At 34.4% G+C, this 24,949-nt stretch overlaps 1 protein-coding gene across 1 annotated transcript in view; it reads right to left on the bottom strand.

The window, feature by feature from the left end:
* LOC145687543 (cell adhesion molecule Dscam2-like) overlaps window positions 1-24,949 on the bottom strand; it is a 1,184,503-nt gene that overhangs the window by 84,616 nt on the left and 1,074,938 nt on the right. Inside the window, exon 24 of the mRNA XM_081761007.1 lies at window positions 3,291-3,431. Within this exon, the coding sequence (XP_081617133.1) occupies window positions 3,291-3,431 (141 nt within the window). The remainder of the gene's footprint in view (window positions 1-3,290; window positions 3,432-24,949) is intronic.

Genomic DNA, 24,949 nt, shown 5'->3' on the forward strand with positions numbered 1-24,949 from the left:
TTCATAATTATCATTACTTGTGCTTCGACCCTGCTTGCTATTACCTGTCACGTGATCGTTCTTACGGATTTTCAACGAAAATTTTTCTTGTTTCCATTCCCCTTTTGATTTGATCCTTTAAATTTTCCTTTACCTTTATTCTCAAGGTTTTCATTTTTAAATTTACTTTTTTTGTTATAGTTCTTATCATTACCTTTGACTTCATCTACGTGATTAACTCGAACAGTTCTACCACGAAAGTTATTCCTATCTCCGCTGTTCCTACTGTCGTAATACAAAGCTTCAAGGTTTTGTATTGCAGTTAAGAATTAAGTAAAATCTAAATTTGGAAACAATGCTAACTGTCGCCTGTAAGAAATGGGTAACAATTGCTTAACTGTGTTCACAATAAATGTTTCCGGTATGGAGGATGACAAAGCACGTATCTTATTAAATCTTTTGGAAACAAAATCGATGACGGTACCATCTGCTTTCGGATCGAACGCTTGAGATTGTAACACTGACAATTTACTCGCAATAATTTGTTTCTTAGCAACCTGAGCTTTGAGCAAACTGAGCTTTGAATTTTTTGGTAAAGTCCGAGAATGAGCGGAACGTACCTAATCTTGACTTATACCATTCACGTGCGTTACCTGTAAGGATGAATCCTAAAAGTTTAAGTATTGACATTCTGGTAAATCTACAGCATGTGCCGAGTTTCCAAACTGCTCTAAGAACAAAGTTCGTGACTCATCATCATCAAAACCTGAAAATTTAGGGAACATTTCAATGTCACCGTGACGTAATATTCGCCGCTTAGCATTTTTCACATCACTCCTATCTGATTTTCTTATTTTGATTCGTTTTTTCAGCTTAATTATCTCACTAGATGAAAAAACTGGAATCCGTTTGATTAGAACTGTTACTTTCTTTCTCACTACGCTTTGACTTATTGCTATTTCTATCGGTGTGAAATATATTCGATCTACCTAAATTACTTTTACGAAATACAAAGTCACGTTCATTCCCGTCTTTATTAGCACTCTCAAGTAAGGAAGTTAATTACGTTTGGGTTTCATCCACCTTTATTTCCAACCCTGACAACCTATCAGTTATTGAAGCAATATCCTGGCTCATGTTAATTACATCTATGCCTTGAGGAACAGTATTCTGGGATAAACTATCAACCCTATGGTGTAGTATAGCAACATTTCTTTCTAATTTATGATTAGTTTCACACAAAAACTAACTTCTTTTCTTTATTTTCTAAATTACTTTCAAAGTTACTTACTGACTCCTCAATAGATTCATTTTTTTCTAACGCTTGGTTTGCCTTTTCTTCACATGCGCCCAAATTAACCGTAATAGTATCAAGTTTTTCGGTATTTTCGACCGTTTTAGCTAATATATTCTCATATTTATCGTTTACCTCTTCATATTTTGCATTTATTTCTTTAGATATTTGTTCGTACCTAACCAAACATTCCTCTTTTACCAATTGAAATTGTACCTCGAACCTATCATCGATATTTTTTGTTTCCTCTCTAATCTCTACTATTTTACTTTCCAATGATTCAAGCAAGGTTTGCATTTCTTCTTTATTTGACTTAATTGCGTCCAACAGTAACTTGACATCTTTTCGATCCATTTTGTTACACTTAAACAAAATAACTTTACACTGGGAATTTATATACGCACAGAGTTACTTTAATGATTCTGTTGTCACGCCCTGAAGCCACTGTCACTAATTATTAAGTTACGGTTCAGTGTTTGTGTCCCTGTCCGGGCACCATTTTTTGTAACGGTAAGGGTGCAGTTCCTGTCCGGTGTGCCATTTTTGTAACTGGATTAGGTTCTGTCTCTAGCTCGGGCAATATTTTTATAATAATAATTAATATTTCGAATGTGTTCATCGAACTGCTGGTTCGGAATCAGTAATCAGATTCCCGTTCCTAGTGAACGTAAATCCTATTATCCGTGTTCAACTTCAATTTCGTCTCATAAACTGTTCGGAATTTTATTCCTCATTACCACATTGGGATTCGAATCAAGACCATGAATCGCTCAGTGACCAGATCCTTCAATAGCGGAAACATGCTAAGAATCACCATGTGAATAACTGTACGGAATACTGGTATGATTTTCGTTCAGTTATTCACATTAAAGCACAAACATCACAAAATCAACATACGTGCAACTTATAACTAATCATGCAATAAGAGAATAACACTTTGATTAAATAATTCTAATTTCGTTTACCATGTATATTTCTCGGGCCGTCGTAATGGCATTTCTTTTCCCTGCCTTCCATATTACACTGATACACAAATCTCACATTTTGTGATATATTAGAATAGATATATTGATATAATATCTCACTTCAAACCTCTATTTTTATTAATAGCAGTCTTTTAGCCCATGCTTTAAGCACGAAACCGGCGGAACACACACGGACGATTATGGTCGTCTACACGAATATTTACGAAAATCGTAAGTACTTCATAGTTTGATACGGTGCACCTTCTATCTTGGAAACTGTAATTGGAAGAGTCTTCTGAATTTTCCCAGCGATTTTGGAGTTATCATCTTCATCAAATATATTTATTGTTCGACTATCTTTTCATAAACAAAGTCAATAAATATCACTGAAGCAAACATCATTCATTTTTCGCAATTCCTTGCTATTTTTCCACTCTGACGTTAAATTGCCTCTCTTCATTTTCATGCCATCAGTCAGAGTGAATGCATAACTTGTCAGAAGATATTCTTCCGCCACTGTTAAACCGCTACGTCATACATCATGTACACGTGATATACCTAATTTACTAATTATATGTTTTTCCTCAAACTTGATAAATTAGTATTGGAGAAATGAGTGATTATTTTTAATATTTTTATAATTACCACCAGATGATTGAACATTCACAAGGGCTATTTTTTCACAAAAAACATTCTAGCCCTCCCAAAGTTCACTGACGATTTCTGGACGCATACCATTACCATATTAAGATGTGATTTTGCACCGGAAGATCTACTCACACTAATAGAAATTCACACAAGTTCAACCACAGATTACACGAAAATGAATAAAACGAAATTGAAACAGTACAAGTCGAATCAATAAGGGCTTTTAGTATGTTGATTAGAGACACAATTCCTACACTTCTATGAAGAAAAACATCATTAATAAGTATTTACGAGCTCAGTACCTAATTCTATTAGCCTGTACTGTTATTTCAAATAGAACAGACATATGAAAGACATAAGGTTCAATAAAGAATATATTAGAACAACAACGAAGCTTTACATACCTCCTAAAACACTAAGAGTTGTAAAATTATAAACGCCCACAGTTGAACCAGCTGTACTATGGACAGTGATCCTCAGTAAATATCGTGTCGCTGGAGTGAGACCTACTATTGGATATGTCTCTGGTTGAATATTATTACCAACTGAAACAGGCAAATTTCACTAAAGATTATTGAGAAAAAAAAAATCATAATAATATTTAAAAAGTCACTTACAATTATTAAAGCCTTTTAATTTACTTGGCATTAGTATCACCAATTACACAAATAAATGAGGAAAGCCATTAAGTCTTTAATATATTTTGTTTAAATACTCTACAGAATATCTCTAAAAAATATCCTTTAATTTTTCACATTAACTTCGTACTAAATCAACGAGTCAGTGGGATTGAATTGTGGTGTTTAGATGATTGGCTTGGTTAATCTATGAAATTTGTGTTTACTAATTAGCAATGAATAAAATAAATATACTTTATTTTCAAAATATCTTATATATACACAGCATACAATTATCTCAAAATAAAACTCACTATCAAGTATTTGCTGATTATTTACAACGTTGCGCTCTAGAGAACCTTTATAAATTTAAGATGTTATTTTGAAAGAGTGAACACACAGTGGTTGAAGCGCATTTAAGAAAGCGAGAAGGGATTCATGTTATGGCCCAAAGTAACTTCAGAAAAGTGACAGTAGGCGGTAATGATCTCAACATGGTTCCCGTATCATATTCAAAACATGTTATAACGAATGTTCAAAAGCTAACAGTGCTTACATTAATAGCACGTGTAAACCGCCTTGTGTCCATACAAGTAGCTTTTAGGGAGGTCGTACAAATATTGAATATTTATCTTCGATAATGATATTGCACCATCTTTCTAGATCTTCGTGTAGTTGACAAATGACCATTGTTAAAACTAGCATGGTGATTATGTGTCGTCTAACCTTGTCTCACACGTGCTGAATTGGGCTTAGGTCCGAAGGGCTATCAGGGTGGAGTAGAAGGCATATATTGAGAAGAGCACGATGGAGTGTCATGGAGGTGTAGGGATGCATCTTTCCTTTTGAAAGATGGAGATCCGCAAAGCGTCCAGTTAACATTGGAAGATAAATTTAAAGGCGTTGCGAATGTACGACGCACTAGTCACTCCCCTGGGAAGAACGGGATGAGTACTTTGAGCCCCATATGAGAATGCAAGCTGTGGGTCTTATATGGTGAGTGCGAACATATGCTGGATTTCCCCGCTTACATGCAGGTAAACGTATAAGCATACAGCCATCACTGCTCGAGACCGAAACGAATCTCATCACTGAATATCACCGCCCTCCATTATTCTTGCAATAGCACTCGTACCACCACCAAACCATTTTCAGTGATAAGTTGATGTCAGATGTAATCGTGCAAGAAGAACGAGGAACCCTGTCTCCAACAATCGATTCTTTAGTGTTGGTGCTTTCACATGGAGACCAAAGTGGCAGTAGCGGTTTCTGTCCTATTAGTTAGAGGGGTACGAACGACACTTCTGTTGAATTGTAGTGACATGTTTGTTGTGGTAACTCGGTCTCCCATCGTCTAAACAAACACTAATACTTCACGGCTCATGTGAAGAGCAATCCTACGAACGAGAGTTAATTCATTCTATTTCTTGCTTGTACGGCATGAGAAGTCAATTTCATAGTAAGCGTTTGCTGGCGTAATCCTTGTATTGGAAACATATGCTCACAACAATGATTCATACACAAACGAATCGCTCACACAATTGCACTTGCCCTGTTGTTCGACAACCATAATATTACTACCACCATGTCCTCTAGAACATTGTGTTCTCATCCTGTCTTCTACAGTAGCCGATGTACTGAAACTTTCAAACTAAGGTCAACATGCTCTCTACAGGAATATTTCGCGTTGCCAATTTTGTTTCGATCGGAATATGTATACGGGGTACTTTTAAATGCATTCCACCAGAATAAAGTCAAATTACTGAAATAAATTTTATAACTAGCATTTCTCAGATAATATGTAACGCACTCTCTTCTGTAGCTAAGTTTAAAAGTTTCCAGATCTCTAAAACTTTGATCTAAATTAACACGGATGTTTTACCCCTGTAACATGGTAATCTGAGATGTTAATCTGAAAACTGTGATAATAACAAGTTATGGAAACTTTTGACAACACCAATTTCCTTTGGTAAAATTAACAAATTTAAATTGTGGGAAATTTGTATTATACCGACTTCAGTGTAAACTAGGTATACAATAATTGCAAATTTGGAGCAAAACGATCTATCTTTATTGATTATTCATAGATTTTTTTAGTGCATTAATTGTTTCCGTGCAGAAACACGTGATGCAAGTAGTTGAATTTGATAATCAGCGAAAAGCATAATGGCTTAGAATAATTGTTCGCAGAACAAAACGAAAAGAGCTTCGCCCTATTTCTAATGCCCAAAATTCTATTACAACGAGAATTCGGGTGCTACTTGCTTTTCCGGTGTTAAATCTATGAGCATCCGTTTTTCCATGATTATTCCTCAATGGTATGCCATATCGGGACATGCGACCCCTTACGACACTCAGCGCGCGCCCTCAAATCAATGTCAAATTTGGTTAAGAACGGTTCAAGCATCTCGGAGGAGTATCCAGACAAATGAATGCCTAAGTCGAGTAAAGAGGAGCTTTGTTCCAATAATTATAAAATATAAAGTATTGAAAATTTTAATTATCTATTTACTTTGAGTAATTTTGCTTTTTCCTTGGAGGGGGTGTCTTTTCGTTCTTAATAATTTATTATATTTAAATTGTGTTGTATTCAAAGCATCCGTGGAGTGCCACTGGTGTTAAATGAACATACATTTAACAACTTCATCCAGCTGGAGATTAAGCACTTAAATGTTGCTAATTGCATTTTTCGCTTTTCTTTAATACGAGAGATTATTATTATTATTATTATTATTATTATTATTATTATTATTATTATTATTATTATTATTATTATTATTATTATTATCTTAATCGAAAGAATCATGCCGGTGGCATTTATACAAATTTCATGTCACTTTACACTCTACTTCGATTTATTCCTACTGTGTAAAATAGCCCTTGCGATATACAGGGTTTGTCCGGGAAGTAATAGGACTGATTTTATTCCGCCATGACTGTACTTCGGAGCGTCCGCGCACCGACTGGATCCGGTATAGGGCGTTCCTAGCTAACGAACGAGCGGCTGGTCAGTTGTCTCCGAGCACACGGAGAGTCAGGACAGGCTTTTTCGCGCGACGTGTTTCTGTGAGTGGTGCAAACCGAAAATGCAGCGTTCGTTAGAGCAGAGGAACGCGATTAACTTCTGTGTTAAACTCGGTAAATCTGCGACAGAGACGTTTGATATGATCAAGCAGGCTTACACAGATGATGCTTTAGCAAGAAGTGGTGTGTTTCGGTGGCACAAGGCCTTTTCGGAGGGCCGGGAAGAGGTCGCCGATAAAGACCTTGCTGGAAGACCTTCGACTTCGACAAACCGTGCTAGAAGACATTCGATGTGACTCGTGTGCGCGAATTTTTGAACTCAAACCGTCGACTAAGTATTCGTTTATTTGCACAGGTGTTAAATTTACCAAAAACTGTGGTTCATGAAGTTGTGATGGAGCATTTGAACATGCGCAAGGTGTGCGCGAAGATTGTCCCAAAAGTGCTCACTGATGACCAGAAATTGCGGCGAGTGGAATTGTGCCAAGAAAATTTGAACATGTGTGAAAGTGACTCCCAATTTTTGAATAACGTAATCACAGGTGACGAATCATGGATCTTTGAGTATGATCCCGAGACAAAGAGGCAATCTTCCGAGTGGCACACGCCGGCGTCTCCTCGCCCAAAAAAGGGAAGAATGAGCAAATCCAAAGTGAAAACGATGCTCATTGTCTTTTTTGACATCAAAGGCATCGTACATCATGAATTTGTTCCTCCTGGACAAACGGTCAACGCCAAGTTTTACGTGGAAGTGCTCAAGAGACTCAAACGAAGGGTCAATCGGGTCCGACCAGACATCGGAGCCGACTGGAAACTGCACCACGACAACGCCCCTGCTCACACCGCCTTTCTTGTGAACAGCTACCTGACCAAGGCCGGCATCCCAACGCTTCCGCAGCCGCCCTACAGCCAGGATGTGGCTCCCCCGGACTTCTTTTTGTTTCCTTGCCTGAAACGCTCGATGAAAGGCAAGCATTTTGAGACGACAGAGGGGATTCAAGCAGCTTGCACCACGGCTCTCAAGGCTATTCCGGAGAATGACTTCCGTGACGCCTTCAATGCTTGGAAATCGCCCTGGCAGCGCTGCATCGACGCAGAAGGAGCCTATTTTGAAAGTTTTTAAAGAATTGTAACGATTGGCTCAATATATATATATTTTTTTTAATCGACTCAGTCCTATTACTTTCCGGACAAACCCTGTACGTAATTTATGATGGCATTCATATTGATGCAAATGATACAAAAAATCGAAATTGTTGAGTTCATTTCATCTATGGTTTTGAATGATTTTCACTAAACTGAAGTGTGTGTGTAAAGTCGGTTAAGTCAAGAAAATGAGAAATTGAGATTTTGACTAGGTCGTATGCAAAAACAAAAACAGAAAAAAACCTGCATCTTTGTGTCTAGTTGGCTAAGTCATAGCTTCATATCTAATCGAGATATGAAAGTGTACACATGCAGACAAATTGACGAAGTAAATATTTTGCGTGTGTACAGACGGTTAAGTCAGAATTGCTTGACTTGTCTGACTTTGCACTATTCTTACTTTGTGTGTGTAGTAGGTTAGGTCAAGATTGAATGACTTGCCTGATTTTACACCTAATTTTGTGGTATCCTGAATGCCCAAATGCGGTTAAGTTAGATTGATATACTGGATGAAACTTCATACAATCCCTTCTGTTATTGATTTTTTTATTGTAGTAGTGTGTATATAAGAGTAATAGTAATAATACAGCCAAAACAGTAATAGTAATAATACAATAATAGCATCATGTAGTTTTTTTTTTTTAGATTAAAAACAAAAGCAAAGCTCAAATAAATGTTGGTTTCTTTACATATTTGTTTTCTTTTTAAAGCTAGCTTTTGAAAGGCAAAACTGAAAAGGAAATTCTAGCTTCAAGACGTACTAATAAAGCCGCTGTCATTCGAAATATTATTTAATCATATGACTACGATTAGCAAACTGACTTATTTCCTTCTCTATATGAAATTCGTTACACACTTCTCATCAGCAGTTGTTAGAAATGCTTTTCAGAAGTAAGGTAATTGTCACGTTAGCTAGAAAGCGCAACATGATTTTTTTTGACGACATTCAGCTATCAGATAATTTAAGACAGGTAATTGAATGTTCTGATGACTGATAATGATCCTCTTTTTAAACCAAACAACTACTCAGAACCATTTTCGGATTTACATGAAAACGTGGAGGAAAATAAGGTAACGAGAGAAATGAAAAATGATGGAATAAAAAGGAAGATTAAACTCTAATCATCGAAATAGACTTGACTTGATTTTAGTTTAGCATTTCTTTCAGCAACGAGGCTATATGAGACGTGAGCTTATAGTCTAACTTTGGATCCGAACCACATGAGCTCCTGCCGGGAATCGAAGCCAGGTCTCCCACTTCAAAGGCCAATCAACGAAATAGAAGACGATAGTACCCTTATGATAAGAGATAAAAAAAATGGTCGGTACTTTGCAGCTACCTCGGATATCAGAAAATAAAAAGACTTTACAGGAGAAGAATCTCCTTTTTTTTTTAACATACGAGGTAGCTGCAAAGTACCGTCGAAATGCGCTATAAGGAAAGCTATAAGATTTCTGTAGAACCACACGAAAATCTACCTAGTACTTCTAAGCAAGATGTTATACGCGGTCAAGATCTCTCTGATCAGCTTCAAGATATTAGTTTTGAGAAAGAAACGACTCAGTTCGAATTTCATTACATGAAGAGATAGGAAAGAGGAAACAAAGATGATACAAGAAAATTCCAAAAAAAAAGAAAAAGAAAAAAACGAAACACAGGAAAACAATATACAACAAAACGAAGAAAAGTAATGAAGAAAACAAATTTGCAACAGCTAGGAACATGTAGAATAAAGTGTAGTGAAAGAATAAAAGACGAATACACAGTAGAACTACTCAAAGTCTGTTGGAATATAGGAAACTTCGACGAACAGGTCCTATACATTTCCAGTTTGATCGATATTGAGGATAAGGCCAATACATGAATACGGACAAATGATCCTAATAAATACCAATTTGTACAGATTACTGCAAAGTACAATTTTAGTATTAGTGGAAAATTTGAGGGAATTTGTAAATCATGTTTTATGAAAACATTCGGTGAAACAAAGGCTTTCATTGAAACAGTTATTAAAAAGAAACGGGCGTAATATTATCTGAAATTCCAGACCAAGACATGAGAGGGAAACATCCAGCACTTTCTAACTTGCCAAATCAGACAACAGAAGCAGTTAGAAGACATATTCTCTCCATACCAACTTACAATAGTCACTATACTCGAAAAAAATCTGACAAAACGTATTTAATAAGTCACCTTGATATCACTATGGTGATATTCTGTTGTGCCATGAAATGTGATTCTTTTTTTAATTCAAACAGTGTGTATTTATTTAACTCTTTTTTTTTTTTCATTTATATCACAGTTTGTATTACACATTGTCGGTTACAGTAGTGAATTGTGTTTTTTTCAGTTGTGCATTATATCCCCACAAGTTTTGTGCTATGTGTTGAAAAAAAAAAGTGTATTTACGAAGACTGGAGTTACACAGTGAGACAAAATAATCAGTGTAAACTATTTACAGAGTAGGAATCTACAAGGGTCATTTTACTAATATTGTGATATGTCTTAAATATGATGTGCAGCTTTCTCCTAAAGCATACCGTTGGTTTATATTATTCGTGAGTTCAGTGACGTTAAAGTTGCAGTACAGTATGTTATCAACTTTATATTACCGAAGAAGTTTCGAATTTGGAAGGAATAATGGTATGCGGAATGATAACTTAATTAGAGTAAATCATCTAAGAACGCATTTTACAGATGTCAAAATATAATCAAGTTCGTAGCAACATATAGATCGCATTTTAAAAGACACGCCCATAAATAAAACTGATTGTGGGGAATTCAGTCAGTTAAGTTTTATATAAAGTGTTTTATTTCTTTTTTGCTTAAGTATTATTTTGAATATTGTTTAAAGAAAATTTATATAAACGACCTACAATTATGTCCATGTAATCGAAATATACTTAAGTAAAGCGATAAAAGCAAACAAAAGCATAAATTACATTCCGTAAACCGTAACTCAAATCTTGTATAAAGTAAGACAAGTCATATTATTTTTCGAGTAAAGTCGGATAAGTCAAAGATCCTATTGCAGTATATTTATTAATTATTGTTTAAAAGCCGAAATAACTTAAAAGATGAATTTAAAATATCGTTGTATTCCTAATTGTCATGTTTTAGCTGTTAATTTGGTACCTAAAAATATTTTTTCTATTCATGTTCTGCGTAATTATAAAATTAGATCAGCTTTCCTAAGACTATAATTGATAGTTGTCTTTATTACTAAACTTTACATTCACTAAATAATAAAAATAAATGTATGGAGCATTTTGTTTCAAAAAGAATTGGTTCATTATTTTGCAATAAAGGGTTAAAGACCTTGGGTATCAAACAGGTAAGCTCATCATGAAATCATCATTTGCAAAGGAATGAGAGGTTAGATTTCTATAACATCTGCGATTGTTGGATGGAATTGCTCTGGTTAACCATTACGTATCGTCTTTTTGTAAAATTGAGTAGTAAATTATGATTCATTGCTTTTCGTAGTACATTATTAAATATTTACTTTCACATAATCAGAATAATAAGCTAAACAGTGTTCGATTTGTGCATAGACTCTTGAAAATAAGAACTCGGATGTAAAATCAAACACCATGAAACAAGTATATCATCTAAATTATGAAGGAGTTTTAAAATGTAAGAATTAACAGATAAATAAAAATAATTTTTTGTGATTTACTAGAAATCAACACTGAGGAACCCAAAATTATATACTATGCAAGAACTTCTGATACTAAAAGTGTATATACTCACCATACTGAATCAAAATTGCTATAATGATGGAGTGAAATTACAACACATTTTAAAAGTCATCTTCCATCTAAGTTGAAATTGCACACGATGTTATTTTATAATGAATTTCAACAAATTTTCAACACCAGACCATAGCAGAAAAAACTTGGCATTCAATGATTCTTTTATTTGCCTTCCTATTATGATCGCGAAAAATTAGATTTCGGACGAAAACTTTCCAACCATATAAAATTTGGTCTCAATATAGTTATTATTTCAGTGATTTCCATAGTAGACTCAACATTTTGAAGAGTATTTGAAACTTGTTCTTCTCTTGAAAATTCTTTCAGTACTTTGTTGCTTACTTCTTGAAATGTTTTCTCTCAGCTGATAGCATTCTTCGTTTTCTTTTCTTCTTTTTCTAAACTTTAGTTTAATTTGTTGTATAGTAAAAAATTGTACAAAACTCCAAATTGTATAATTGTATATCATGCAGATTTTTTCCTGCCATTGTCACCATCAGCATATTCATCTCGCTGATATAGTATATTTCTTGAGTTTACTGCTCTGGAGTAATCAGCATTTACTTTAAATCAAATCAAGAAAAGAAAGTAATATATTACTTGACAGTACGTAATCACATCCAAGCCTTTTTCTTTGAAACATTTAATTATATTCCAAAATCCAATTAAGATACTTGTTTTGTGTATTCATCCACTTCAGTCTTTGAGTAAATAAAACACGCTAATCATGCTGATTTGATAGACAATGTATGTTCTTCACTTTTGTAGAAATTTCCCATAAATATAAAATTGATTCGAAATAAAAATAAATAAATAAATAAATAAAATGAAAGAAGACTTCTCTTTTGAAGTGATATTCAATACTTTGTTTCTCGTGGTATATTTGTTATATATTTTTCAATAAAAATCTCAAATTTATATTCATATTACTTATTTTGTACTTGAAACTTTTAAAACTGTTCATGCTTTCATGCTGTTCTTTTACATGTTGCTTCATTAGATCATGTGTTACGTTAGTTGCCAAAACTATTTTGAAACATGTAATCGTTCAGGATATTTGAATTTTCAATTTCAAACCATGTTATTTGTTTGACGTTATGGATAATTAAAATAACAGTTGTATTTCATAACCAACTAATAATACTATAATAATATTTACGAAGAAAGTTGAATGCTTGTAATTTCGTTTACAAGATTTACATTCCTTAATTGCATACGTGCTGTGTTGATACGTAAGTAGATAGCTTCTCTTAAATTTCAATGGATTTTGACATCTATTTCTCTAAGTGATTAGCATCTTTGTCTGATTTTACACTCAAGTATAATATGGTATCATTTGGTACTTTCTATGCAATTTTCTGTATTATCATTACAAATTTGTTTTGAAACCTGTGCCAAAGTTAGGACTTACTGTTACAATCATTATATATAAAGTAATCATATATTTTTCCTTCAGAAAAGTGGTCTCGAATGGACATTAAATTTGTCTATATTATTATTTTCGATGATACACATTCAGACTAACATTTGTGAATTGGTTTGAATATTACAATGCAGATAGTTATTTAATCTTTAGTCAGAACTTTGTAGGTATGGTTTGTCCAAATATTTTATATCTTGCTAGATTTTACCAATGGGACTTTGTTTTTTCTAGATTTAATCTTTTAGCATTTTAAATTAATGCTACGTTGATTTAAAACTCAATCTTATTTAAAGAAGACATGTTTAGATTAGTCTCTGCGTTAGTATATTTATATAATCCTTCGCTATTATTTCATTTCATTTAATGTCTAATAATCTATGGTAATTATTAGTACATGAACAAAGATCAGCCCATAACGCGAATGGTCGAATAAGATAGTACAAATAATAGAAAGATGAAATTTAATGGTCGTGTATTTCGCTGGAATTGAATTTATCAATCAATTCTTTTCACTTTCAAGCTGGAAACACAAAATGTTTGTAATTTTCGTTAAAATGTGCTATTTAACTGTCGATAATTGTCTGTTTCTGGTTTGTCCTTTCGTGGTTTATTTTACATTCAATTTTGCGTTGTAATGGGAAATTCTTTCATATTTATTATGAGATTTGTAGAGTCTTAAAATAGATATGACACAAGTTTTAACAGTATAATTGAAAACAAAGCAGCATTTGTTCAAGAAAATTTGGAATTAAAATAATTATCGATGTATTGAGCAAAGTTTACAAGAGATCTATAGCAAATCGAACACTCATGATATTACTATTTTTTGTTTAATTTCCTAATATCAAAAGTTATTTCAAATTATAAAATTGTGACACATGTTTCTGTACTTAAAGCAAATGAATCATAATGAATGCAGAATATGAAAAGACAAAAGCAGTCGAAACAATTCCCTTAAAGTCTTCCGCATACACACACACACACACACATACACACACTACATACGTATGCACATTATTACTCTGTATACTTAAAGAAATTCCTATAAAGGAATCCCCCCCCCCAAAAATACCTATGGAAATTAAAATATAAGGGATTTACATGATTTCTTGAAGAGATACACACAAATCAGGAACAAGATAAACTGCATCTTTTTATTTTTATTTTTTCACTACAGATTATCACCGGACAGACAAAAATAAGGCCAATATATAATGAGGATCTACAGACCATCAAAGGTGCATACAACCTGATTGTTCGTATTTTATATTTGTATGTGTGTTCTTCGAGAAAGCCGTGTAAATTCTTCGTATTTCAATATATATATATACTGAAGGTATTGTATTAAAATCGAGTAGCTCAATGTAGTATGATCTCTTTTAGAACCACTTTTGTGATCAAGTATCTACCTATCTGTTGTGTAAAGATAATTTGTGAAGATTCAGGAAATCAACATATGAAATTTCCAAATCATCATAGATGATAAGAACACTTTTAGCTGAGATGAATATTTCACCAGCTATGACATCAATTTAAATATTAAAAGTATGCATTATCGTTACTTTACTTTTAGGCACATTTTCTTTAAAAATTCTTTTGCTTGTTTCCCGCATAAAGTTCGCCAGCGCTCAAATCTCGATCGCGATGAAATTCCTCGGTCAAGTAGTTGATCTCATCATCATTATGAACATAATTCAATTTTTCATTAATTTTCTTGAGTCTCTTTCCTTACAAGGTATATAACGGCAGAAAAATGCTCAAAATATACTAGTTTCTTTTGTAGACCATAAGTACATATGTCTGCTATCTTTTACGCCCATGCCAGCCATAACCTTAAAATTCATGCATCCTCTCTCAACGCATATCTCTACTTCTATTGGCTAAGTCGAATCCGTAATAAAAGAGAATATTGTTAGATTAGTGAATTATCATCAGGCATTCCTCAAAGATATTCAATAAATCTCCATCTATTCCTGATAATGAATGACGAAAGTAATCTGAAAACAGTCTCTACACTCTTCGCTATAATTCAGCAACTTCTTGCAATGTAGAGCTCGGTTAATTCCGGTCTTGCTGCAATATGTTATTCCTTTCTGATTCTAACGAGTGACAAACTTTTCCCTTTCAATGTAGAAAACAGATAATAGACATAAGTAAAATAGTTAGAACATAATGACAAAAGACATGATTTCTGATGAGGTATTTGCTATTCCGAAAACAAGATACAGTTTAAATTAAGTCTAATATTTACACAACTGACAAAGGAAATTGTAGTTTTGGTGCACTGAATTAGATAACTTCCTAATATTAAATCAACACTAATAATTTCGATCAGCATTTGCCAATAAGGTTTCACTTCATGCAAGGAAAGGGCAATTTTCAAATTTTGAATTCACTGAAAAAAGTATTTTAAGCTTTAATAACTTGCTCATGTTTTCATTCAATGCTAAAATCTTTAATATTAACGTGACTCTTTACTTTTTCTATCATATCACTTATCGCAATACTAAAAGTTTGAGCTATGCAATTTATTTATTCCGTTTGTTAGGTAATCGACCCAGTACAATTTGTATCCGAATTATTACAAAATAAAGATTTTATATAAGTTTCACAAGATTATCATTATATCTATTTTTATGCGATGTGATATCGAAATACAACGAAATAATAATCAGAACTGCAAAACTATCCAGTTACTTTTAATAATTCCTAGAGATCTAACCAGAGGGTAAAATATAAAATTTGGTTGTAAGTTGAAACGAAGTTGGAAATGCACAGAAAGTTTACCCTTTTACATATACGAACAGTTATATTCACTAAAAGAATAATATTGAGTTCACTTAAGTATTCTTCAGATTGTATTACGTTCACTTTGTTTAATCTTTTAATGTTCCCGTTCACAATTAACAGTACGAGTCAGTTTCTCCGCATACAGAGTGAATTTTTCGCGAGATGTGAGACGATTGAATGGTAAAAAAGCATTACTTGAATTTATTAAGGACTTACACTATCCGTATCTATAAGATTAGATTTGCCGTATGTTCTCATAACTTGTATGCTCGCATTCGAGGAAGGGGCACGGAGTTGAATCACGATAAAAGCTGAAGACATTTTAGACTGATCCGGAATCATGAACAGAGAGCTACTTGAATAAAGAAATATCGGAATTTTATTTAAGTAACCCGTAAAAGTGTCTTGACTTTTGGAATCATCCAAAGAAGACTCTGGTTGCCCAGGAGCGGGTTGCAACGCTATACTAATTATTTATTGCACTGAATTAATACTATTTGAAAATAAAGTTGTATTATGGTATATGATTGTTGCAATTTTATTTAATGTAATGCAAGAAATCACAGTTCTCTGTGACTGGATTATAAAAATGAATATACAAGATTTACTATTCATGACTTCTACTAACTAGGTTATTTCCATTCAGTAAACAACGTAAACCTTCCTAGAACGAATAGAATTATCATTCCAGATTATTCTGTAATATTAACTCAGTTTGGAAGCCAATTGTTGTTTTGAAACAACTAAGTTTGATTCAAGTGACTATATTAAAAAAAAAAAAAATAGTAGTAGCTAACGCTCTCGCCTTCGGTGCGAGCGATTCTGGGTTTGATTCCCGGTTGGGTCACTTGGTCGAAAAAGTGTAAAAAGCTTTTTCAGACCATCCATCCTGAATGATGCTTTCCTGGGATTTCCTTAGTCACACAGGCAAATGCCGGGGTGGTACCTAAGTTATAGGTCGCAGGCCGCTTCCTTACTTCCCCAATCCTTTCTTCCTTCCCTTTCCTTTCCTTTTGATAGCGTGCTCGACAATGGACGTCATCCCTCTACATGATGGGCTAACATGGCCATAGATGCCGAAAGCCCAGAAATTTATATCCTATATTTGAAACGAAAGAGAGAGAGAGAGAGAGAGAAAGAGAGAGAGAGAGAGAGAGAGAGAGAACACTTCACACCTATATTTTGGATCCTATGTTAAATTATAGATCTATTTTTCCTACTCAGCCAGTACTTAAAATGCATGTTAAGCTTCAAAGAATCAAATATGACATATCGGATGTTCAACAATGAATATGAAGATGGGAAATTTGAATTTAAAGTTCAAAAGTGCCGATGTAGTTCAGTTTTAAAACACGCAGATTAAGTACCATACGTAAACTAGTTGTCATACTTGTGTAGAAATAGCAGAATTTCCATTAATTTAAAAAACAAAGTAACGAAAACATTTATCTTCTTGGCACAATTTAGAACTTTTCACCGTGAATGTTAGTTACTAAAGTGATACGTAAAGAAATGAAGAATATTTCTTGTAATTAAGTTCACCTATAACCCCAAACATTTAGATATAATGTTAATAATATACTCCTAATTAAAATCTATTTTTACTGTTAAATTGTAATCATTTTGAGTGAACATGAGGGACTAGACCAATTTAAGGGTTAGGAGACTGGATCACTTAACAGCTCAGGAAAAGATCTCTTACTATAGGAAGGTTTCTCTTGAAACGTTTTTAATCCTTTCTCTTTCTCTCTCACTATCTTACCTTAATTACTTTATTTATTTTTTCATTTACATAGGCCTATTTCTCGGAATTTACAACTATCACTACCGTAATTTCAAAAAAAATATTAAGCGTCCTATTTCCGTCTGTGGAAATGGAAAAGAATTTTCTCATTAATAGAGATACATCTTTAGAGAACAGAGCTAATCAAAGATCACAACCGGGAAACCAATACAGAAATCGGTAATGACCTTCATTTAGCAAAGAGAAAAGCCCTGATCATTCATTTACATTTTACGTTGTCTACATGAGTACATGAAAAGAAGCATTGAACAAGAAAAAGGTCACTGTTAACTATTTGGCTTAATATTGAACTAAGGAATAAATTGGCCAAGTGCTATATATGGAGCACTGGACTTGGACATTAACGAAGTTGGAGAAGAAATATTTAGAGAGCTTCGAAGTGTGGTGTTGGAGGAAGATGAAGAAGATAAAATGGACAGAAAGACTAACCGACAAAGATGTTTTAAAACGGCGAATATGGGAGAAGAGAACTCTTCTAGCCACCATCCTTCGTAGAAAGGCCAATTGGATTGGGCACATTTTGCAAAGAAATTATTTTCTTCATACCGCCATAGAAGGAAAGATGGAAGGAAAGCGATAAATAGGAAGAAGAAGAACATAAATTATCGATGATTTGAAAAATAGATGATATTGGGAGTTTAACGAAGAAGCTGAAAATCCAGAAACAAGAAAGAAACATTTTCAGGCCCAAGCTCAAAATTAAGAAGAAAATAGAAGAAGAAGAAGAAGAAGCAAGCAACCCTCATTAGTCCCAGGACCTGCCAAAAGGCAGAATACTTAATAATAATAATAATAATAATAATAATAATAATAATAATAATAATAATAATAATAATAATACATGAAAAGTAAATAAATCTGTGAGTTCCTTTTTAAGCTAATGAAAATTTTTCTGGCTGAAAATGATGATTTGTTTCAAGAATGTATAGATGTTCGCTTACTTTTATAATTTACGTTCAAATGTGCCTTATTGGTAACTTGCGATCTGATGATTAAGAATATGTATTGCCTAATTACAATGTAAGTCTCATACCTACAGAAGACAACTGACAGCCTAACTAGAACGCAAATGAAAAGATGTTTCTCTCGAACATTAGGCTCACTAACTTTTTGCTAATTGTTTACGTGCCACATGTTGTGACATCTTCCAAGCTAAGTCTAGTGAGATATTTTTAAATAATAAATATCATATCAAATTAGTCGCTATCTACTACCACACATTTTTACCATCGTTCAGGCAGCGATTGAATTCGTGGTGAAACAACTCCAGGGTCTGCTAAGTTCTAAACTGCATTTGTGTCGCCCAATCATTTGGGAAGATCTTCCCTCCTACGAAGTGATTGAAATACCGAAAGAGGTGATAGTCGGAGGAGAGACATCAGCTGAATACTGTGGGTGAGAAAGGGTTTATTATTCACTGTAAATCATGGACAGTCTGCGCCACTAAAAGGAGCATACCACGTCTATTGTTCATTGATAGGTTATTGCGGACAAGTTTGGTCTGTATTTCATGGAGCTCAAAACAAAAGATTTGTAATGATTGTCTTGTGTCGATGGAGAAAGACACGATGAATCAAACCCACCATAACAGCAGCAACACCTTTTGTGAGTGGAAATGAGATTTGGAACACTATTTTGGAGGTTGATCACGACCCAACTACTGTCCTGACTCTTTACGATTGTCTAGGAGATCCATATTTCATCAGGAGTGACAATCTGATGCAGGAAATTTTCCAAGTTATTCCATACAGTTATAGGGCTGCACACATCTAGACATTGATTTTTGTTAGCCAATGTGAACTCATGTGGCGCCCGTTAAGCCAAAGTTTTTATCTTATAGTTTGCATGGAGTCACCGAATGACAGTAGTATGTTGCATATTTAACTTCTCTGTAATGGCATAAACATTTTTAAGGTCTGCTTCCACAGTGTTCTTGAATTCATTTGAACATGATGTTGATCGGTGCCTACGAGGCTCATTTTGCAATGCTGTTTCATCGTAACAGAATTTGACAAACCAACGGTAAATTGTACACTTATTCGACATTCTTGGCTTAAATTCACCCTTATTTTTTTTTTCGGTTTGCTGTACCTAATGTCCAGTTTGAATTCGTAAATAAAAATCACTCCCAATTTTATTTTCTCCATGGTGCACATTCATACGACCTCTTCAAAAACACACTGCCTCTTGACTGTCCGGACACCCCAGCCTGTTTACTGAATATGTACAGAATTTATGACGTTAGACATATGACCTTACTCCATCCCTATGTTGTGTTGCTCAGGTGAGTTCCTCACCAGACTTCAAAATGGACCTTTCATTCGCACCAAAATAATATTTTAATTCTAATATTCTTGAGAAATACGTTACTGTTTCAAATTTCTTCGGTTATCATTTTTGACTATACACACAGTAAAATATCATTTCGAGAGAATAAACGTTGTAGTGCTTCCTCTCTTGCTTCTATTGTTATATTCATCACTATATTTAATAAAATTGGACTCAGAGCAATTCTTGGCTAAGCCCCATCTTTATTCAAAAATTACGTGTCTCTATGACAGTACTCATAACGTCTCTGTACATTTCTAATATTTAGTGTGTGCATTTCTCCAAAACACCCCCTTCTCGAAGGCCTTTTTTTTTTTTTTTTTTTTTTGCCTTGAAACTTCATCATATGCCTTTTCCAGGTTTACGAACTTACAGGAATTTCCCGCAGCCTTTTTGAACTTCTCGATTATTTTGTTTGAAGATGCTATCCAAAGATAGAATTCTTGGTTATTTTATCTAGTATGAAACTAAACTATTGTTCTGCTACCGTGAATTCATGTCTATTTTTAAATTTATAATGATTTCCAATATCTCCATAATGTGAGAAATTAGTTCTAAGCCTCTGCAATTTATGCAATCCTTAGCCCCTTTTTTCCTTTGTAAATTGCCACAATTGTCTTATCCGCAACACATACAAAAATTTCTCTCTTGTATGTTTTCTTCGTTAAATCCCTTGGAGTATTAACATTACCTTCAACAGCTCGAGGGATGTTCTTCAACAGCTTCTCATACGTCCACTACCTTTTAACTTTTTCACTTTGCTTGACATTACGGCTGTGCTCAAGGGACCCAGAGCTTTCCAATGCCAGAGCTTTTCTAAACCTCTAAAGGATAAGATCTTGTTATTTAAAGCATGAAGAAAAAAGGGATGACGGGTAGAGAAAATAATAATAATAAGCTAAAATCTGAATCTAAAATGGTAACGTAATTACGTATTAGTGCTCATTTTTACTTATATTGCCTACATTTGTATACAACAAAATAGATAATGATACGTCAGAAAAGAAAGAAAAAGAAAAACGAAAGAAAGAAAAAAATATTTTTGGTTTTTGATTTATTACTCTATTCACGTAATAAAATGTTATCACTTCACGTAATAAAATGTTATCACTCAATCTTCACGCACTACAATTGTAACTATAATTGGGGATATCCGTTGAAGCTTCTGAAAATCTGATAGTTGTTTTAAACCGTAGTGACTCGCATGACGTAATTGACACTTATGAGGTGCGGTATATGTTGAATTTGTGACTCACATTTTCTCGCAAGTGTTTATTCATGGGTACCCTAATATTATTCCAAGAGCAGAATTTAAATCTACAGGTGAAAATAAACACTTCGCGGAGTTTGTCAACTGCCCCTCTCGGAAAATAAGAAAAAAGTAAATTGTTATTACATGTCATTCTTGTGCATGGCACGGCCTTTTACTTTGTAATATTAACAAAGATTGTGTATACACTTCATCCGGCAACCGTGTTAATGTGCACATTTGGAAATTTTTAACATTTTCAATAATTTTCTTGACTCATGGAGGTGAGGTTAGCACCACGTTCCACCTGCCTTTATTTCCCCAGATTTGGCTCAGGTACCTATGTTAAAGACGCTAAGCGAACAGCCTTAACAGTTTAACCTCAGAGCCTCATTACAGGATCAAAACCCCTGTCGCTCACTACCGTCGATCAGTCTACTTATACTTTGTATTGCGAACCCTTGTTTTTATGGTGAATAAAACTGATCTAAGTTTGAATATGGCTACCAGGACTTTCGTGGTAGAAGGATTTTAACTCTCACGGTAAGTAAAGTTCCTGACCTTTCCGTTAAAGAATGATTTTAACTATTTGCAAGGATTTCTTAATAAAGAGCCAATTCTACCTTCGCAGACAGGTCAGGAATACCCAGAAAGTAATAAGTCTAATGATGTTCTTTTACTTAATTAATCTTGCTATTGCTTCAAATAGACCATAAAGAGCATGGAGTTGGTAGGAAAACCGTTTTAGACATGGAGTTGCTGAATGCTAGTGGTGGCGTTGGAAAGCTCTGGGTCCCTTGAGCACAGCCGTAATGTCAGAAATCCGGTCCGGGCCCCGAGGCCCCAGAAATGAAGTCAACAAGATTTTGACTCAGGTACGTTGTATTGGTCTATTAAACACGGAGTTACTGGATACAGGTGCTGGTGTTGGAAAGGTCCGAGTCCCTTGAGCCTCGGTTTAATTTAATCCTCCCAGCCTGGGAAGATATTTTCCCCCTTTCTTAGGCTATACAATCTGTTTTGAAGTACGATAATTCAACTTCATGTTCTTTTTTTATATATATATAGAATTGCTTCTCGAAGAAAAAAATCACTGCTTATTCTTGATTTTAAAAAAATAATAATAATAAAAAAAACGTTTTCAATTATCAGTGAGCAGTCACTGCAGTTGGGGATTGGTAGCTTTTTCGTTGACAAGGACGTTAAAAAGAACAGAAGGAAAAGGATATTAGACTATATTTTAATAAAAGAAAGGTTCCAGACGATACAAAGGCAAGCAATTCCGGCACACAGAGTAAGAGGCTTTCGTCTAAAGATAGTGCAGAGTCCGAAACTGTATTACAGACATCTCATCAGAAAGATGAGAATGATTCGGGGCCTAGTGTTAATAATGGTGAGGTTATTTCTGCTCCCAGTGGCTTGTTCCCTTCCATATGTCATCAAGAACAATTTGCGAGCTGGAAAATTAAACGACCGTGGCTAGGTACTAAACAAAAAACTGATGACATTAGCGTTGTGTGTGCTATATGTGCTTCCGTTCTGGATTCATACAGAAAGAAGACTAGATGTGCAAAATGTATAGTACAACGGTGCTACTGCAAAAGCAAAGAAACTTCTTGATCAAATATATGACCACGAAAAATCTATTGCACACAATGCAAACAATGTTTGCAATATGTGAATAAATGGATAGGGAAGAAATAAAGGTTTCAATGTCAAATGCAGAAGACAGGTGGAAAATTCTGAATGAAATTAGTGTTAAAAAGACGCTGCAATATTTAGAACTGCTTATGTTATTGCCCAAAATCATCTGTCGTTTACCGCGCACCTACATCTTAACTAAATTGCAAGAATAAATGGAATGCACAAGTTCTGTACTCCAATGTTACGTGTGTAAATATTATTGACTTTGTACCTACAAAAGTGAAGGAAAAACTGGCCGAGTATCTTGCAAATTCCGATGAACCCTTCGCGCAAATGATGGACACTGTAGTTAATGAGGTATGTAGCAATGTATTTTTAGGTTTATTTGAGTTACAAGCAACAACAGGCAGAGAGATTTGTGATTCCGTGATTAAAATGTGTGAAAGTATGAATCTTTCCAAAACGATATTACGGGAAAGACTTATAAAAGTTTGTACTGATGGCGTAAATAACATGCAACTCGAAATAAATGATGCTGTCTTTTTTTCATTTATGTCTTGCTGTCTGCAGATATGGTTCATTTCGAAACCTTGTAGAGAGATTATATATTATTTACTGAATGTCCCCAAAGAACAGGCGAGAAATCGAATTAATATCAGCAGAACTATTTATTCGCTTGTATATTATTACTAAAGTTTTTGATATTCCGCTCTTCTTACCGTTCAGTAGAAGCATTGTGGAAGTCCTACCCTGCGCTAGTGGAACATTTTCGAGAAGCTTCTAGAAATTTGGAAAAAAAAAAAAAAATCAGCAGCATACAATATTTTCGGGCCAGTACGTAAAACTCACTAAGTGGAATTTTGTTTATAAAATGTCCATGATCCTAGAGGCGCTGGATCCTCTACATGTCCTTAGCCTGTTTCTACAAGAGAGGTCAGCATCCCTTGTACAGCCAATAAGCAAAATTGGAACAACTGTATGTGTTCTGGAAGCGTTGAAAGAAAAAGAATGGAACAATTACAACGTCAGTTTAAAGAAACTGGTCAGTTTTGTGGGGTTCCACTTGCAAAACCCTGAGACAGTTCTCTTGAGAAGTACCAGAAAATAAGATTGCAATTCTTTCAGGGTCTAGCAGATAACATACGGTCTAGCTTCACTAACGAAACGTTCAGTTTGGTCGAGGTTTTTCTACAATCCAATTGGTCAGAATAATTACCTGCAAGAATGTTATACGGTGACAAAGAAGTAATAGAAATATATATATATAAATAAATAAATAAATAAATAAATAAATCCCCTGACGATTCAGCCGAAATTCTGCAGGAATTCCGAGAACATAAGATGAAAACTTCTAATATTGGGCTAAATCTGCAAACTCTTAACTTGAGAATCAGTGTTCTTCCAGTTTCTTCTGCAGCGTGTGAGAGAGGCTTTTCCAACTTAAACTTACAGCTAGAAACAGTTTATCTGTAAAAACCCTTGACTCTTTTCATAAACGCTAATGGGCCAGACATTACTTCTTTCAATGTAGAAAACTTAGCCATCAGTTGGATAAAAAGTGGACATCATGCTGCTACCAATAAACCAACTGGGGAAAAAGACGGTATCCGATGTAAACCAACATCCTATTGCTTCACTACTCTAAAATTAGGTACAGTGTGAAAGTATTGTTAATTTCTAAATACAGTGTTAAATAACATGCCGTAAGTGGGTAAGTCAGCTTAACCCAAAGTGAACCTATTTAATAAAATTAGGTTCAAGTGTATGTGCACCTATCACTGTTCTGCCCAAAGTAAACTCTTACCTTTTGTTGCATTTATTATTCAGGCGAGGAATTTGGTCTTCAAAGACCAAATTAGAACTGACTAAAGAATTTCTTGTCATAACAAAACAGTTTTACGTAGGAGTGTGACACTTGTTGTAACAAGTTGTGTAGGTTGTAATATAACTATAGGGCTTTTTCTTAATGCTGCACACTTGTCCTCAACAGTAGGGCGAAAAGTAGCAAGGTAAGTAACGCATGTAATCTAATCTACCTAACCAAATCTTTTTAAACTGTCCTACCCGTAGTTATAATAAAATTGTTTTTAAAAAAAGGTGAAAAAATGAAGTTGGGGACCACCTATCAGACTAGTAACATAATTTCAAAGTAGGTAGGTTTAAAAATAACGTTGTCCCAACCTGCCATTAAAGTTGTTCTGTTATACGGAACACAATCGTGCATAAATATTCCCCCTTCCACAAAATCCACAAATAAATCACTGCCCTTGAGCATAGCTGTG

The sequence above is a fragment of the Thermobia domestica genome, chromosome 6, assembly GCF_964235325.1.
Source record: "Thermobia domestica chromosome 6, izTheDome1.hap1.1, whole genome shotgun sequence".
NCBI classification, from domain to species: Eukaryota; Metazoa; Arthropoda; class Insecta; order Zygentoma; family Lepismatidae; genus Thermobia; species Thermobia domestica.